Source organism: Sylvia atricapilla, chromosome Z (genome assembly GCF_009819655.1).
Source record: "Sylvia atricapilla isolate bSylAtr1 chromosome Z, bSylAtr1.pri, whole genome shotgun sequence".
NCBI classification, from domain to species: Eukaryota; Metazoa; Chordata; class Aves; order Passeriformes; family Sylviidae; genus Sylvia; species Sylvia atricapilla.
Window position 1 is genome coordinate 66,452,720 of NC_089174.1, and position 19,382 is coordinate 66,472,101.

At 38.0% G+C, this 19,382-nt stretch overlaps 1 protein-coding gene across 8 annotated transcripts in view; it reads right to left on the reverse strand.

The window, feature by feature from the left end:
- The window catches only part of UBAP2 (ubiquitin associated protein 2), a 106,576-nt gene that overhangs the window by 29,023 nt on the left and 58,171 nt on the right, over positions 1-19,382 (reverse strand). For 5 of the 8 annotated variants that reach the window (XM_066339180.1, XM_066339184.1, XM_066339181.1 and 2 more), the window contains 10 exons: positions 18,050-18,102; positions 13,450-13,517; positions 12,201-12,390; positions 11,337-11,550; positions 9,695-9,969; positions 8,557-8,735; positions 7,278-7,485; positions 6,061-6,100; positions 3,269-3,452; positions 668-734 (listed from right to left, as the gene is read on the reverse strand). In XM_066339180.1, coding sequence (XP_066195277.1) covers positions 668-734; positions 3,269-3,452; positions 6,061-6,100; positions 7,278-7,485; positions 8,557-8,735; positions 9,695-9,969; positions 11,337-11,550; positions 12,201-12,390; positions 13,450-13,517; positions 18,050-18,102 — 1,478 coding nt within the window. The remainder of the gene's footprint in view (positions 1-667; positions 735-3,268; positions 3,453-6,060; positions 6,101-7,277; positions 7,486-8,556; positions 8,736-9,694; positions 9,970-11,336; positions 11,551-12,200; positions 12,391-13,449; positions 13,518-18,049; positions 18,103-19,382) is intronic. The other 3 variants (XM_066339185.1, XM_066339183.1, XM_066339182.1) reach the window with 1 other exon arrangement.

Genomic DNA, 19,382 nt, shown 5'->3' on the forward strand with positions numbered 1-19,382 from the left:
AGGATCACAGAGCAAATAAAACACAGTGGAAGATGCTGGGAAAAAAGGAAAAAATAAAAAAATAAACCAAGAAAAACTTTTAAAAAACCAGCAGCACATGCAAAAGATATTATCTATGTACCAAACAAGCAACTAAGTTGCATGCTTGTGATGGTTTTGTGATTTAAAGAAAATCACTGTATGAGAGCTAAACTCCAATTGCTATACCATCATAAAATTTTAATGCAGTAACTCAAACATAACATATATCATTCCATCACCTGCATGTTGTCAGCTAACCTCTTCAGTGCTCTCCAGACTGCTAACAATACACATTTTGGAGACAGTTCAGATTGCTACTTAGAAGTTTGGTTTTGTTTTGTTAGGTTTCTTTAAATAAACTAGTTACAAGCAAGATTTTTTTTTTTTTTTATTTCATACTCCTTAGCTGGCACAACAATTTCCCTCACAGCTGTGTGACTGGCAAGTCTCTGTCATAGCTATTCCTGATCTAGTACAAATCACAAGTGGTAATCACTTTTCCTCCACTAGAAGGCTGACAGTCCTTCCCCTGAGGCAAGGCTCCTGTTTTGGTTCTTGGGGTACACATCCAATTGAAGGGACAGTCCTAATAATGAGATAAACTGACTATTTGCAAAGCACCTGTTTTAATACTAACAAGACTTACCACATGTGATGTGCTTGAAGACAACACTGAGGAAGGAGAGAGGCTGCTCTGATGATTGGAAAGGGAGCTGGAAGGAAATTGTAATGAATTAATAAAATCAATTTTCCCTTTTCAACGAATAAAAATATGCAGTAGGACATCAATTAAAGAATAAAAAAATCTAGGGGTGTGTGCACACCTCGAGTAACAGAGTAATAAAAGAAAAAATTACATGCAGGAGTGTGTGTATACATGCACATATACACACAGAAGCATGTATATGCGTGTGTATAAATACTGACACCTCTACAGGCAGTTTTTCCTACTACTTTTTAATGAAAAAAACAAAGCACAGAATCATTATTACTAACAAGAAACATCTAAAACACCTTTCATTTGTATTTTTCCATTTACCATATCTTTAGAAAAACTCTATTTGCTTCAGGAATCAAACAGCAGTGACTCCACAACACAAAGTCCAAAATCAAAACAAGGTTCACACAAGCACAAGCCCTGTTTGTCATTCTTTCTCTGATGCTGCTTACCATGGGGGACAGGTTTTAAGTGAAGACAGTGCTTTGGTTTGACTCATTGTGGTGTTTCCCATATTTTGAGCTGCATAACATTAATTCAACCAATTAGAACTGCAGGGTACTTGCCCTATAATTCACCCAAAGATCTTCAAATGTCTCTCTGAAAGGTGACTGAACCCGGCACTTAAATATGACAATTTATACCTTATATTCGAGGTCAAGAATGTAATCTACTCTATATAGTAAGCAATAAACTGAACCAACATTGAACAAAGGTAACCAAAAGGAAGGTATAAAACACATGTATATCTCGGTGCTCAAAAAACCCCTACCTTGCTAAGTAAGAAGCAAACAACAAAATTACTTTTCTGCTCTGTCTGGAAATAGCCACAAGAAAACACAGCAGTTTTCATACTAATGCTGACAGCTACATTACATGACTTAATTTAAGGGCAAACACTGCCGGTAGCTCTTCAAGGTGTGGGCCAGGAATAAACTTTCACAGTTTCATAGATCAACTTTCAAAACTGTCCATCTTCTGCAGGAATTGCAACAACATCAATCACTTACAGCAGCAAGGGAAAACATAATACCACTCCCTCACTCATCTTCTTAGCTCTTCTGATAAGCCTTCATTCACCATTAGACCTATGCCAGAGACAGAGTCCACAGCCACCAGATCTACCAAGTCAGACACACTGGGAATTCAGGCATTCTGATGATGCCCAAAAACTTGGTATCTGCCCAACAGCATTGACCCCCAGCTGAACTTTTCATCCATTTATACAGCTTTTCAACAAATCAGTGTGGGGAAATGTGACCAACATAAGGGGAATAGTTCTTGTTTCACACATTTGCTATTTTATTTAAGAAAACAGTACTAGAGTGTTAAAAGAAAAAAAAAAAATAAAACCTATGTCCTAGCTGCAAAACAGGAAAACAAAACAATCCTGATATCTCAAGTCAGTTGCTTGTATTAACAAATATAGTACAAAGGCATCAAAAACATAACTCAATCAATACAACTTCAAGATGTCACCTTGATGCCTTTCTCAGGCTTACCTAAATACAGAGGCCAGACGAAATTAAGAGAATAAAAATTGGTTATATTTATTTAAGGGCCTTATGGATGGCCCTTAGTACAAATGGATGACCAGTCATGAGATTTCACACATTCGTAAGTTTGGTCCACTTGCATATTGAGATTAATCCTTCAATTACAGCTTCAGATCATGAAGTAATTTATCCCAAGTTTGCTCCCCCTCAACTCACTTTTGTTTATACTTTTCAGGGCCCAAGACAGTAAGGTGTTCTTCAGTCCCAGGCCTAGAGAGGAATTATTCTGTCTGACAGAATAAAATGTGAAGACAGTAGCTAACACTCTGTATGGAGTTTAGAGTTATACACTTAAGAACTGCCAGATCACTAATATATGAAGATACGAAAGCTAAAATCCTCAGGCATCAACTGAGGATGTAACAGGCATTCAGAAAAGCAGAGACACTGCAAATGAGCTGAACTGTGCTAGATAGACTTCCAGGAATATCAGTCTGATATTTTGAAGCATCCCTTAGAAAAAGAAAACACACACACAGTTTCCCTGGGAAATTATTCCTGGGTTATAATTTTAAGAAATATAAATAAAAATGAGATTACAGTATTTCAAATTGGCCATGTAGTAAAATGTTAAAGAATGATTTCAAGCATATGACACTGAACAAGAACAGCAGGTACAAGGTTAAGAAAAATACACTGGGGGAATCAATTCAGCCGATTTAGCTACCATGATTGTAGCAAACCTCTTGAAACAAAGAGGTTTTATATGTATCATGAAGTTGTGCATGTATCACAGCAAAGAGGTTATATATGTATCATGAAAGCTTGAGGCAGCAACTGCTCTGCCATTAGGAGGCAGCCCAGAGCTCATAATTTGCAAGCAGAAACATTCTGTTCTCTTCTGAATCTCTCTCCTAATTCTGGTTCACATCAGAAAAGGGAATCCTGGTGCCTTACAGTCCCATATGGAACCATGCTTACACCTGCCCTCCCCCAAAACAGACCCCCTCAGTTTATCACAACTCTACTGTACCTGCTCAGCTGTGAGAGTGAGCTGCTGGACAGATCACTGCACTGAGGCAAGCTGGGCAATGCTGCCACATGCTGCGATGCTGAAGGCAGAAGCGAGGCCGTGGTAGACACCACACTGGGCAGAGAACCAGCTGAAGGTAGTGAGGAAGAAGGCTCTGTCTTAGGCGCCGCAATTGATGAAGTAGCTGCAACAAGTTAAAAAGAGGCACTCAAATTAAAATTCCAGCATACTTCACATTGCAGCCCACATGGCAGGAACACATCACAAGTATTCTGCCCTTGGTCTGCAAAAATCTGACCATTAAAAACTCGTAACCATATCAAGCAACTTGGCTATGAAGGAAAATTCGAACACAACTGAACTACCATTTTTTCCTTTTAAGCTCTCTACTTACAATAAATTTACAATTATTACAGCTACACATGTAGTAAACTACCACCTTCTGCACTTCACCCACCACTATCTGGATTACTGACTTAGATTCATAAGTATTTTTACCTTGCTTTTGGTTCAGCAAATACAAGTAATTTCTGCCCTTTTAAAGGCACTGTACAAGTCTAGTTTCACCTAAAATTGTTTCTTCATTCTAACCTACACAGCACCTTTGGAGATGGAGACTGAGATTGCTGGAGTACAGGAGTAGACAACAACTTACCAATTTTGTATATGCAGTCAAAAGTGCACTGCAGTAGGATTAAAGAAGCTACACTGAAAGGCCAGAACTGAGCACAGCATTAAGCATTTTTTATGGCTAAGGAGTTGTCAAATATTGACTCACTTTCCTTAGATAATAGAAGGTGTTAGGTTTTATCTCATATTTTTAAGGCTACTGAGATTAAAACTTGTTTATAAGATCACTATACTGTAACAAGATGCTTAAAAATTCTACTGTCCAACATGATTCCCAGCTATTTCATTTATTTCTTCTCCTACAAAAATAACAAAGAATGAGACCCATTCACTCACCAATAAAACTCAGGAAAGAGTTGAACCCTACCTTCTGCTGGACCATTTTCCCACACCACACCAGGGACCGCTACCCAGAGGATCATAACTAACTTGTAATGTACGTGAATGCACTTTTAGACTGGTCACCAAACAAAAATCAAATAAACTTGGAAGTTATGTATTAGAGTTTCTTCACTTTATTGATTTTATTTCCTAGCTAAATGACCAAAGTCAGGTTGTTGGGTTGCAATATAAAACCTTACACAGGAATCAAGGGGTAACGGCCTTAGCAATAAGTATATCCCCTTAGAGAAGGAAATCCAAGTGACAAACATGGTTATGAAGGCAGCAACTACATCACCTAATAACTCCTAGTAAATAACATATAAAAAGGGATTAAATAACATTTAAAACTCTCAATATATTAAGAACAGGATTCCCATCTTAAAGTAAAAATAGTTGCCCTCAACACAAGGGACAGAATCACCATCTTAGAATCTCCTACAAGATGCCTGAATGCAATGTGCAAGACAAAGAAAACCAGGAGACAAGTAGGATGGTCAGAAGTAAAACACATCAGCTGTACTCTGAATTAAAGATTTAGGAAGCTTGAGATCTGAATATTAAAGAAGAACAGCAAAGAAGAGAGATGAACAACTAAGAACATTACAGCACATACACAAGGGAAAAAGTACTAAAAGCTAAGACAAATTCAAAATAATTTGGATGCATAAAATAGACTCAATGGAAGAAGAAAACAGAAATGCTCTTAAAGGAGAGCTGGTATGGGAACAGAGACTAGTAAAACCATTACAGAATACAGAAGCATTAGGAATTCTCAGATCTTTGTTTTCTGTAGAAAAAAGGACAGGTTCTGTAACGAATATAATAAATTGTTTATTAACTCTGTACACGACACTACGAAACTTTTCCTGTTGAAAAGCTGTCTTCCTATACGTCAATCTTATACATTGTACCTCTTGGAGCTTATACACTCCTGTTCCTTTAAATTCAACTTGGCACTAACAAAACACTGTCCCACTAATGGCCTACCTGAAGAGATGTTTAAGAGGAGGTTAGATCTAAAATTGAGGTGTTGGAATTCCAAAGATATTAATTCATACCACTGAACTTGAAAACTTCCACAGAGCAGCACACAGATCAGAAGAGTGAACACTATATTTCAATTATTTTAACTCCCAAGCAAAGAGCTGCAGGCCTGCTACAGGTCCATGCTACATTAGAAATGGGCCAAGATGTAGAAACTAACACCTATACCAATGTCAGTACTGAGGTACTGTTTGCAAGGTATCAAAGAAACTGAGAAGAAACACATCTTTCACTTTTATTCCTCACAGTCTTCTAACAGGGCAGAGATAGAACTATACCTAGTGAGAGGTGCACTCAAAGAAGGTGACTTTGTTTCACTACAGCTATATGCTATTTGCAGCTTTCAAACTCAGAACTGGAAGAATTGCTAAAAAAAAATAAATATTTTTAATTCTGCATTTTTATTTTTTATTAGGGTGATGGTTTTTTTTGTTTGTTTTGTTTTGTTTTTTGTGGGGTTTTTTTTGCAGGTAAATTCAAAAGGAAAACCAGCAGTAAAGCAGCTTCTTTAATTCTAACGCCGTATAGGTTTGTAGATTTAATACACCTGACTTCATACTTCACTTGTAGTCAAGAAGCAAGCAGCATTTTATGCAAGGACAAATAAAGCCGTAAATTAATCAGGGAGAACAATATAAAACCTTAAACCCAATGTCACTGCTACGCTTGTGTGCATAGCAAGTAGCAAAGAACAAACAAAAAGTCCTGTGCTCAACCAAGCTTTGAGAACTTACTGTCAAGTGTTGCCTGTGTCCTAACAACACTGTGCCCATTCTGTAAATAAAGAAGAAACTAATTAATAAATCATCTTAGAGGTATATTAAATGTTCAGACTGAATCACACATTGAACATGCTTCATGCAAAATTCTATATTCATACTAAATTGAACAAGGCAGAAAATTAATTTTTTACTGCCTTTAAAAAAACTACATCATAAAGCTGTCTCAAATGCAAGGTGTCCTGAACACAGAGAAACCCATACACTGCCCATAATACACCCATCAGCATCAAACCTTCCCATGTACTGTAACATAAACTTCAGGTTCACACCAATATGAAAGAAGGAATTGCATTAACATATAGGAAATGGTTGTGCTTTTGATCTAACGTAACTCACAATTTTAACTATCCAAGTTACACAGAGACGCCAATTTTTTTCCATTGAAAGATTAGACTTGAGAAGCACGAGTTGTTTTTTGGATAACGCTGGAGTACAGAAGTGGATAGTCTATGCTTGATCCTCACCAGTACATACGAGCTAGTGCAGAAGACAAGTGTGACTGAGCCAATACATAACAAAGGCCAGAAGTATATAAACTTACAAACTCTCACAAGTTCCTAAAACATTTAATGAAATCAGTTCTTTTAAAACAAACCTACATTCCATACACATAGAGAGCAGGCGGGTCTGAATCTCCCAAGAAATTCTTTGTCCTATATTAGACCTCTTATGTTTATTAAAATAACACACAAAACTAATTCCCACTGGTGTTTAAATACAGCAGAAAAGTAATGCTGGAGGGGAAAAAAAAAAAAAAAAAATTGGGGACCCATTCGATAGGTGCCATATAAATTTAGTAAATAAGATACCTTTGTATAGAAACTGTCAAGTAATGGCAAAATACTGTAACTAATATTTATTTACATACAGAGACAGATCCTTAGCCTCAGGAAAGGAAACTCAAATAGAATTCTAAGTGTTACTAAAAAAAAGGTCAAAAGACAATTTCAGATGTCAAAACCCACAAAATCAGAGGCTCTTATATCCCAAATACAGTATTACCAAAATTGACTACACACCGGGAAAAGCAAAAACAAGTAAGAGGGTGGGCTTGGGAATAAAAAATACCACTTGGCCTGGTTAAAGCATTAAGGTATCAGGTAAATACAAACCTAACACAGGTAAGAATATTCCCCCTTTTCAAGGTCCTGTTTCTGTAATGAACTCACCGTAACTGCAACAGAGGTTGGTTCAGATGGAGCCATGGAGCTTTGGTACGCTATCCTGCTATGCACAGAAGTCTGGTCATAGGAGGAAGTTGTTATTGGGCTAGTGCTCTGGGATGAGCAGGTCAGGCTGGAAGAGCTGATGGCAGAGGTTGTGTAGGTGGAGTCCTGTACTGTATTGGATACTGGCAAAGAGGTATTCAAAGGATCACTGGAAAAAAGAAGTATTTATCATCTTGGTAAATATTTCAAATACCTTAATGAAAACATCAGCTCCTATATAGCTATCTAGAACTACCTTAAACATGCAGAAAAATTTACACTATTTATAGTAGAAAATCTAGGAATGTAAAAAAAAAATATTGCTTTGGTCCTCACTAATCACTGCTTTACAACATCACCTGCACTAAGTACCATTTACCTTCCTCATTCCAGCTTAACCAAGACAAGAATTTACATACAAGCATTTTTCAGTCATGTTATTTTCACCTTTTCCAAGGATAAATTCAAGATCATAATCTTTCTTTTTTAAACAAGCAAAACTGATAAAGCCTGGTATATGGTGAATAATCACAATAAGATTCTTTTTACAACAGAATTTTAATGTCACAGAATAAATTATGCAAAGAGCTAAAAATACTTTAAAACATGCAGGAATATTTTATTTTCCAATTAGTTTAAATATATGTATAAAACTGAAAGTTATGTGAAATTTCATTTTAATTAATATTTATGAGTTAACTTCAGGAAGCTTTTTATTAATGCCAATTTTTCAATGAGTAAGGAATTAAAAATTACTGGTATACTGGCACTTTTCATTGGCTGTTTTAGCACTTCAGTAAGAGCTTCTGCATACAGAAAGCTTCTTTTCTCACTTTCTCATCTTGTAGGAGCATCAGATCTGTGACCTGGTGCCAATCTACTAACACACATATATGGTACAAAGGTCAACTCTGCTGGATTAGATGGAGAAGAACATGGATAGTGAGGAACAACCCCCCAAAAAGACTTGAAAATCAGGGCAATTTTACAGGAGAAAGAAATTCCTATAAAGGATAGCTTATTAAAAGGTCATTTACATTCATGTCATCTTCAACTTTGCTCTATCCATCCAGGGAGATTTGGATTATCTTTAGAAAAGAAATTTATAATTTAAGATACAGTCCACAGAAAACAAGTCATCATGTTTTCCCCTCTCATTACATTGTAAACCTGTCTTGAAGTTTTTAGCACAAACTTGATCCCCTTCAAAAACACCTGAGAATGCAGGAGGACAACTCACACATACTTTACAGATTTTGAATATAAGCTATTGTTGGTCGCCTGGCTGGTATTCTCACTGCTTGAAGTTGATCCAAACTCTGGGAGTGTAGGCTCTGATCCAAACTCAAGAGCTCCAAACTGAACATTTAACCCTGTCACATCTGCTGATCCAGGCATTTCCACAGCAGAGGCAGGAATCTTAAAGGAAGAAAAAAGGCTGTCATTCCTTTGCATGCATCTGCAACATGTAATTAATCCACTGAATCTGGAGCTGAAGGAGTAAACCAAACTATTCCACAGTAACATCTGTGTACATCCTTCCCCCCCCACCAGTATTCATATTGTGGCTACTAAATCAATCTAAAAATCACTCAGCAACAGCCATTTGCCATACAGAGCAACCAGCTATATATGTGAAAAAGATATTACCACAATATTTTGGACCTAATAATTAATAAGTATCCAGCTTAGTATTTCCTGCTTCATAAGTAAGAAATACACCAAGGTCTTTGCTCTTCTTCTCCCTAGCAATTTATATAAAACATACACTGAATCAAATCACAGATTCATTTAGATTGGACAAGAACATTGAGATCAAGTCCAACTATTAAATCCAGCACTGCTAAACCACGTCTCTAAGCACCACACCTTTGCATCTTTTAAATAGTTCCAGGGATGGTAACTCCATCACTTATCTGGACTGCCTGCTGCAGTGATCGACAACCCCCTCAGTGATGACATTTTTCCTAATATCGAAACTAAACATTCCCTAGTGCAACTTGAGGCTGTTTCCTCTTGTCTTGTCACTTATTACCTGGGAGAAGAGACTGATCTCCACCTGGCTACACCTTCACTGCTAGAGAGTGATCAGGTTTCCCTAGAGCCTCCTTTTCTCCAGGCTGAGCCCCTGTAGCTCCCTCAGCTGCTCCCGAGACCTGTGCTCCAGACCTTTCCTAGCTCTGTTCCCTTCTCTAGACACACTCCAGCCCCGCAACAGCTTCCCTGTGTGAGGGACCCGGAACAGGATATGATGTGAAGCCTCACCAGCCTCATCAGGGGGACAGTCACTGCCCTGGTCCTGCTGACTATGCCACTGTTGACATAAGTTGTTGTGGTTTTTATGTTCATTAATGACAAGCCACCACTCAATTACCCACCTTGGATGCAGGAGTTATCCTCCTTTTTGGTAGTTTTATCTGTTTCTGCTGAGTTTGATGAACAGTCACTGCCTGGTTATCCATAGAGATAGTGGGGAGCTGTAATATTTTGCTAACAGCTGTAGAGGTGTCGACTGGTGATGGCTCTCGGAGTTTTACCTGGGAGGAGGACGACTCCAGCCCAGGAGGAGGAGCAGGAACCACCTGCATTTGTTGTTGCTGTCGCTGGGTCAGCTGGCTCAGAACTGGAGATGGCTCAGGCTGGGATTTAAAGTCTGGTCAGTGTTGGGAAAAAGAAATACCAAATTAAAGCATTGAACTCTGCTCTTCATGGTTCTACTCTTTATGCAAGAATCTGGGTGATGCCTGATAGTTATGATTCTATAGCATTTATAAGTCTTTTCAGACATCGCAAGGGTTTCACATGGATCCTTACCACTCTAACACTAGTAAGGACAACAGCTAATACATCTTATACTTTAAATAAACAGCTGTGACCAAGCATTATTCAGTTTTTCCAAAAAATATGAAAACAAACCCATCTCCACAGTCACAATATTATCATGCACAACTTCTCAAAAACTGTTACGGATTATTTAAATCAAATACTTCAAGTTTCACTGCAATTAACTGTGCCGATATGATTATTTCCAGAAAAGAAAAAAAATCAGAAAGTCTTCTACCATCTCATAATAGCTGAGAATCAAAGAGATGCTGGACATGAACAGTTTTTTCCCCCAGTCTTCTCTTTCACAGTTTTTGGATGCTAAAATCCATGAAGTGACCTAAAGCACTGGTCAGCCACCACCAGCATTTCCAGTGTGAAGAGGTTTTTATGCAGTTGGTGACATCCATCAGAAAGCATTAAAATGTACTTCTTTATTTTTTTTTTTTTTCAGAATTTCTGCCTGTCAAAGACAACAATTGCTACCAATAGCTGCTTATCTACACATAAATATATACACACACAAGAAATGTAAGAGGTATCTTCTTCACAGTGAGGATACTACTCGGAACAACACTGCAGAAAATAAGTTCCTGTCATTCTCACTGTAGCTAATAATTATACTCAATTGCATGAAAAATTTGTATTATTATAAACATACAAAACAAGTAACCTGAATCATTCACAGCACACTAGGGAAAGAACCCTGTGACATGCATTATGAAGGAATCACATAGTACTCATTCAAAATTCACGTAGTGGTTAGAAGAGAAAATTTGGGAAAAAATATCACAATAAAGTACACAATTTTGCACTCAACTTTGCATGCAGCACAGCTACAAAGAAAGTAAGTATTTTCCAGCATTCGTTGAAAAACAGTCATCAACAAAGTTCTATGTAAATATTCAAACACACTAAATCAAAGATGTCATTACCTGGAAGGCTCAACAACTTTAAAGACGTAATGACATTTATGGATAGGCTTAAGCTTAACAAACCTTAGTTTATTAGACGCTTGTGATGTCTATTACCAACAAATAAACATAACACTTAAATGTTGTAAATAACTGCATCACTAGGATTAAAATTTTTGGAAAAAATTTTAATTTAAGTAATTTTGAACTATCATTGGCATTAAGAAATCTTACTTAGATCATTAATACAGAAAGAGAGAAGCAGCTGTGTCAAAGCACTTACCAAACTGACTGAGGACTGAGGACTGAGTACTAGGTGGTTTTAGATCCCAGGATGACGCAGCAGCTGTGCTCACGGTGGCAGAACTGCTATTGGTTTGTTGAGAGGTAAACTGACCCAATCCTGGTGATTTCAATTGGTCCAAGATTTGGGAACCAGTAGAGTTTGCCAGTTTAGAGGATCTGAGCTCTCCAAAGCCAGAACAAAGAACTGCCGACTACCAAAAGAAAAAGAAGATGGGAAGAAATGGAGTTAAAATTTTAACTAATTAATGAACATAATCATAGGGTCAATGTCTACAGCTGCTATCTGGCAGCAACTAAAATCTTTTCAGACCTAGATTATTAATAAATGACCAGTAAAAACTTTCACTACTGTAATCTCAATAATACTAAATTACTTGAACCCATGCATCTTAAAATACTGATCTACTAACAGCTGGACTGATTTTTAGAGAATAAACACTACATCTCACAACCTCAAAACTGACTCAGAAATAGACATGCTTCCACAAGACGCAGTTGAGTATGCCCTTGGAAATAACACATCAGTTTTCTGGCCTAGAACTCTTAACTATAAACAAATTGTTTTATCCTGCATCAGCAAGCAATGAGCACATCTGCTCTCTAATCAAAAATTAATGTAACTACTTCATGTAAACCCAGAAACAACTAACCTGCAAAATAAAAAAAAAAGTAATTTTTTTGAAGGGGGTGAAACGAAGGAATGATATTCTTTATTTTCAGCTTTTTCAGCAAATACCAAAACACCTCATAAAATGACTGGCACTGGAAACGTTCAAGCTGAAATATTTACTCATGAAGAACATTTAGTAAACATAATATATAGAAAGCGTAAGAGTTTTACCAGACTTTGAGGAGAATAAGAGTTTACAGCACTGGAGCTGCCTGTTCCTGATGCCATTTGGGTACTGTGCTGAGAATTTGTGAACACTAAGGCTTGGCCAAAGGTCTGCTGCTGGGAAGACTCAAATGAGTTGCCTTCTGTCTCTTGGGTAGATGTCACCGGCTTTTGAAGCAGTGTCACCAAATCAATGCTGCAAGACAAAGTGAAAATTGGCTGCAATGAACACCGTGACTAAACTTCACTGACACTGAGGAAAGCACTAACCATACTAAAGCTGCCATCCCAGCAACAGAATTATTACTCATTAACAATCTTTTCAAATGTTTTTTGTTTATCATACAAAGAGAGAGAAGGGAGTTTTTTGCCAATAAGTAACAAACACAAAAATCCCACCTAATTTGAATGGATGAACTACAACATTTTCTAACATAATTTGAGGGACTTCCACTGGAAGAACAGAAAAAAACCCATATTAATATACTACCATTAAGAAAGAAAGAATTATAAACTATACACCACCTGACACCATGCCTCATGCAAATTGCATCCATAGTACATGGAAAATTTTGCTGCAATACAGCAGAATCAGGATATTTGAGACCATTAGCCTATTTAGTTTTCAGATCTCATGCTATCCAACTACTGAGGTCTTCATCACTAAACTTAAATGCGCTCTCCAGAAACACAAGGCTAACGAGGGCAGCTGATTCCACATTCCCAGCAGGACATTTGAAGACAAAGGCAAGCAAAGGAAGGCAGCAACTCACACATTTTTGGTTCTTGATCTTAACCCTCTGTCATCAGTAAAGGCTTGTAACTCTGATGTTTACCAGGGAATTCACCTTTTTGCCATTGCAAGGTTTTATTCAAGGTTTTGTCAAAGCACTACATTCTGAAGACTTTCTGTATCTACAAAGACAGGCTTTCCATTTTCTGGACACCAAAGCCAGAGCTTCCTTTTCAACAGCAAAGTACCTTTTTCCCCAGCTACTTTTCTCCCTGCCTGTAAGCAGTCCTGATGCAGAGGACATGTTAGGCTCACACACTTGGTATGTTTGTCTCCACTTGCACAGTCAGAAATACGTTAACTCAGGAACTCACAGAAACAATGATTTGCAAGCAAGGCTTTTTCAATGACTCTGACCAGTCTGACAGCATTTTTATTCAATATTTTGTGTGTGCAAGCTAACGCTGCTTAATCAAGGAGAAGGTTTTTAAAGTATAGGTAAAACATGGAAGAAGAGCTTACCTTTGCCCAGGAGTCACATGATTTTCAGCTGGAACAGAAGATGCAGTGAAGACCTTTGTTTCAGAAAGCTGAAAAAGAGATGAGGGAAGAATTTTATATGCTCACAATTCCCTCCCGCAACATCTGCAGAAATTCCATTTTGGTCATGCACTTTCAAGATAAAAGTAGAGTCAAACTACCATTACAAACAGCTACTCTGAAGCTCTGCTTAAAAAGACAAAAACATGTAGTCAAACTTGAATAAAATCTTGTTCACAGAATGAAGTACCTATTTAACTAGAGGGCTGGTTAGGAAATTAGACCTACACAAAACACGCATCAATACAGAACAGTATACCAATGTAACAACATCAGCTTGGGAAACAGTTTAACTGAAATACACCAGTAGATAGTAATTATTATGACAGCCATTCTACCATCAATGGGCAGACAATTTATGACACTATAGAGCAACTCTGATAAATCTTGCTGCACAAGGGTAACACGTTGCACTGCTCACACTCATTCCATGTATCCCTGCATCTGACATTACAGTGAACTGGCATTCAGGGTTCCTTCTTGGCAGCTCCATTAGGAGAGGCAATAAGGTCTTTAACTGAGTGCTCTGAGAACACAAGCTCTGAAACAGTAATAAAAGGAGGGCCATGCTGACACTCAGGTAACAAGTCAGACCACCCATAGAGGAAAGCAGCACTGTTTTCACCATGCTGTTACAATACAGAGAGATAGTCAGCACAGGCACCTGGGGAAGTGGAGCTGCTTGGGATTCTAGGGGAAAAGAGGGGGTTAGTCCTTTGGGGTGTGGTTGGTTTTTTTTTAAACTATTCCTTGTTAAAATAATAGTAGTTGAGCCACTCTGACTTCTTAGGGCTAATTTGTTTCTATTGACAGAAGTACCTGCAAACCAGAATAGGTCTTAAACCAGTACAGCTTAGGTTTAGCAAGACAGAGATACGCACATACAGTGTTTGTATTTTAAATTTAATTTTCATATAATCACCCTTAATTCCTTTGGAAGCCTTGTCTTTGACTCAAGAATAACTGACCTATTCAAATAACACCTTTAGAATGTGCCATTTAATATAGCTCTTCTAGGAAATTATGCATTTTTAATTGCATACACTTCTAGCAGCCCAGTTTTAAGGACATCACAGACATGAGTCAATTTCATTTGCCATCCCACAGGCACTCTACTGACAGCATGTGCATCCCTGAACATGGACATCTGATAGGGGTCTCCTGTGAAACACTCTTGATTTAAGAATGGCACAGAAGGGCTGACTGGGAGCAAATCATCACTCAGAGATAGAGATATTTCACATACTGTCCCAGAGCCCTCTTAGAAAGAAACACATGAGGACATGAAGAAATTAGTACTACCACAGTTCCTGCCTCCATTTCTTGACATTCCCTTGCTGCGAACACAATGCACTTTAATCCCTCATTTCTGGATCACTTGTCCTGAGATTAATGCTGACAGCCCACAACTCTGTGTACTGACCAAAACAAAGACCATTCCACTTAAGTACATTTCAGTTAAAAAGGCTTTTCCTCTATTGTTCAGCACATTTCCCACGTGTTTTATTTTAAAGCAATGCATACTGCACTTTCTGGGGTATTATGATATTCCTGCATTACATAGCACAAGGTCAGCTAATGGCACAGGTAGCACTCCATCATCTGCAATCCCTTAGTTAAATATTAAATTATTAAATTTTTCGCAGTATCAACAGTTTCTTACACTCACATAGCCAAGGAAAAGACTAACCATGGACAAACACTGATGAACCCCAAAAATGAGACAAATTAAGGAGACTGAAAATGTTTGTGACAATACCAATGAATGCTTGATTGTGAGAGAGTAAATGCTCTCTACAGATGAACCAGAGCACAAAGAAAAGTCTCCACCTACCAGCTCAGTTACACTGAGGTTTACACTACACCGTGTGGCAAACTCACTGCCACAAGGTCCAATCAAGCACTTAATTCAGGATTCTGCAGGGATTACAGCATTCATCAAAACATGTTTCCTGCTGCGGGAGCTGAAAATTTTTATTACATGTGCATATTTAGTATTTCTCAGAAGCAGTACTTCCAGCTCCCAATCAAGCCATTATGCTCGCTGCACATTACACTCACAAATCTTTCACTGAGGCTCTGGCATTTCCCCAGAACAGAATGAATGGTTGTGAGCCATTCGTAGGTGTTGGTCTCACAGGGGTATGTCCTCCATCTGCAGTGAAATGCCTGTGCTTTCCAGCTCCTGTTCCTATGATAAAATCATTCTCCAATCGCCAAACAGACAACATACTTGACAACTAGCCATCAGCTCCTAAAGGAGTACAGGAATGGTGAGGGGAAGAGGAAAATATACTCCGGCAACCTCAGAGAAACTCAACATCAACAGATCATAAATAAAAAAAAAAAAAAGCTTATTACTGTTTTAGTATGACATAGTGAAAGTAAAGAAATTAAAACAACTTCTGATGCTGCTTCCTGGTAAAGAAATCACTTCCACCTAAACACACTCTTTTTTCCTTTCCTTTTTTTTTTTTTTAAAGTGTTCCTGTGGTTTCAAATAAAAACTACTACTACCAACATTGTATAGAAAGTATTTGCCATCATCCACTTTCTAGCAGTTTGTATTTATTCTATTTCTCTCCTTTGGAATACTTTCTGTAGTTAAACTTAATTTTTATTTTAGTCAGGAAAGCATGATCACAATTTTAATAGCAAAATCCAGAACCACCTGAAGTACCTCAATATTTGTCTAGTCCTTCATTGTTCACGCCCTGAATATCCCCTTAACAAAATACAATCTTCTATTTCACTGCAAGCATTTCCATTCTATTTAATAACAACACCTAGACAACCCATTATTCTTGCTCAATACTCACTGCAAAAGATAAGGACCAGACACGGCTATTACGTCACAAAGATCTAATTCTTCTTGGGTCAAACAATGTTAAATTTCACTCACTTACTTTTAACTTGTATCTGACTAGAGAACACCACCTTTAAACAGAAATATTCTTTAGAAAAACACCTGGTCTTTCCCTGCAGACAACAAATGTATCAGCTTCTTTGGTTCTTGTAATCAACAGTCATGCCACTAGAACTGTTTTGTTACACACTTAAATCCATGGATCCATTTTCCAGACACAGGTTCATACTACACCTCTGCTCAGCTCTGCTCAGCTAAAACCAGAGCCTACCACATGTTCCTAAAGTAACCCTTTCAGATGCCCTAAACTAAAATCTCCCTTCGTAAGAATCTTTCATCAGACATTTTCAGCTATTATCCACAATTTTTCGTCTATAAAAGCAATGAGAAATTGTATTTGGTACTTCAGAATCAAGTTCAGGAGTGTCCACATAAAGAAACATAACTCAAGAATGACTAAGAGATAGGGAAGAGTGCCAACAGGCAAATAGGAGCTTTTTTGATACAGCATTGGCTCATGCTGAGCTGTTCTTTTTTCATCATCCATTACAATTCTTGAAAACTTTTGAGTTGCTGCTTTACAGACACCAGGCCCTTCTTCTGGAGATGTATCTTTATTATAGCCATGTACATATTTGTTTTATAGGAATAAAGTATTTTTCACTAGAACAGGTCAAATCTTGCAGAGATCCAAACCTCGCCACATGACTGGCTTACTTTCATATGCTATTCCAATACTTTTTTTGTATTTCACAAAAATTCCACTATCTTAGTTTTACTTCTAGATCAATAGTCGAGCTACTAGATGGCATCAGACCCCAGAATGGGGGGACTAACAGCCCTCCTACAAAAGCCCACAACCAACAAGGGTTCTTCTGGAACAGATCTGTCAATATTTGCAAGGCAGATTTCAATATACTAATATGTTTTGCAATAGAATGCAATTATTTTTAGAACAAAATATATAACTTTTTGTGTGTATGTGCGCGTGCGCACGCGTGCATGTTTTGGTCTAATGTATCTGCATCTTGACATTTTATTCACCCTTTCTGAATATTAGCAGACAAACTACCTTCTCCTAGCTTACAGGGACTTTTCTAGGATCCAAAATTAATAAAAACTAACAATTTTTATTGTTAGAGATTTCAAAATACATTTGCAAATTATTCAGCTCTAGTAACTAATTGAAACAAATTCTATCCCTAGTCAGCATTTCTCAGCATCCCTCCCACAAAAATGCTGTCTTGTACCAGCATCAAACAGGGGTGAAAATAGCCCATAAATTTCCCCCATTCTTAGCCCTTAGTCCGTCCTATAGCACATACTGCAGAAACTGAGGACAGGTTTAAAATATGTCAACTTTTGATGACACTAACTGATACAGAAAACTTTGGAATTTAAGAGCTTCTTTCAAAAAATACATCCCTCTCATTAGGTAAGGATGGAGTTTCCATACCAGTCACATGAAACATTCACACATTTGAAGGAGTAACACTGACATTCCACCTTGCAGGAGGAGGCAAAAGGGATGACTTATTTTAACTTCTGAAAATAAACTTAAAATAAGGGGTTACTTCAAATATTTCGTTTTTGAAAACAACATGAATTCCAAAGAGAATAAATAATCAATTGGCATATCCAACCAGTTGCACTTACATCTTCATTCCAGTCTTCTGCTGTCCATTCTTCTATTGAGTTTTTCCATGCTCCTATTGTAATTGGGTAGAGAAAGAAAATAGGTACATGTTAAAGGCACAACACTGTGTTTCAATCCTTCTTCTTACAAGCAATCCTGTTTTCATTATCAATGGAACAAAAAGCAAGGAGATGGAGGCTGGAAACATATTTGGAAACATGGTTAGAAGCTCTACAAAAGTGGTCTGCAGAATAAACACTTCAGGAGGGAACCACCACCACTCCTCCAATCCCTCCTGCCCTTTATTTCTAATTTCATGCATTTCTTAGCCGCTATGGTATCAGACTTAATTAACATGGATGCCTCTCTGCACCCAGTGATTAATCCCAAATATTGGAAGAACTTCCTCCTATGGGTCCAATGACAGTGAGAGGTTAGTCAACCCTCCCATAGGATCCCCTGGTTGCACACACAAATTCATACAGAACAAAATACAACTACAACCACCTGCTCCAATATCCACAATCCTACTTCCAACACATTCAATTTCAAGACCCAAACTATGCCTGTGGAGACTACTTTCCAACCTGTTAACTCACTCCTCAGCGTAGAACAAGTCCAATTCCTTCCCCTGAGAGAGCAATTTATTTTAGAAGATAAATAGTTCTTACATTAGTAGCAGGACAATCTTTAAATTTACACTGAGCTAAAAAACACTTCCTGTAACTTGTGGCAGACTGGATTTGGCAAATACTGGAGCACAATTCAGCAAGCAAAAAGAGAAACTACAGAAAACCATCCTATGGATGCAAAAATCCAGCCCCTCCTATAGGAAACAGCAGGTAGAGACATACAAGAGCAATAAAGTGACTGAAGGCCTTGATCACCAGCACAAGTACAGGGAAGGTTATCCCAACCACCAAAGCATTTGCATAAACCATGCAACAATGGATAAAGAAAACACCAGCACCGAAGGTAGTGCCACCAGCACCTTAGATCAAGTACAAAAGCAAAAGGATGGCTTCTTCAATCACCTCCTTTCACTTAATAAGGAACTGCCTGAAATACACTAATCCAGAAACAAGCCCTCCAAAGACAGCATCAAAGCCACCTGGTATTAATGCCAGCAGTGCCTTGGTGCTTCCTCTTGCACCCCATCATACCGCAGTGGGCTTTGGCAAAGGAGGGTCGAGCAGTACCACTCCTATCAGGCAAATGGGCTGAACATGAAGATTACACACAGTGGGAGGAAGAGAAGAGTTTCTAGAATTATTTGGCAGGTTCTGAGCAAGGTAACAACAACACGGTGTGGGCTCTGTGGAGCAATATGAAGCTGCCTAAAACATCTCATGC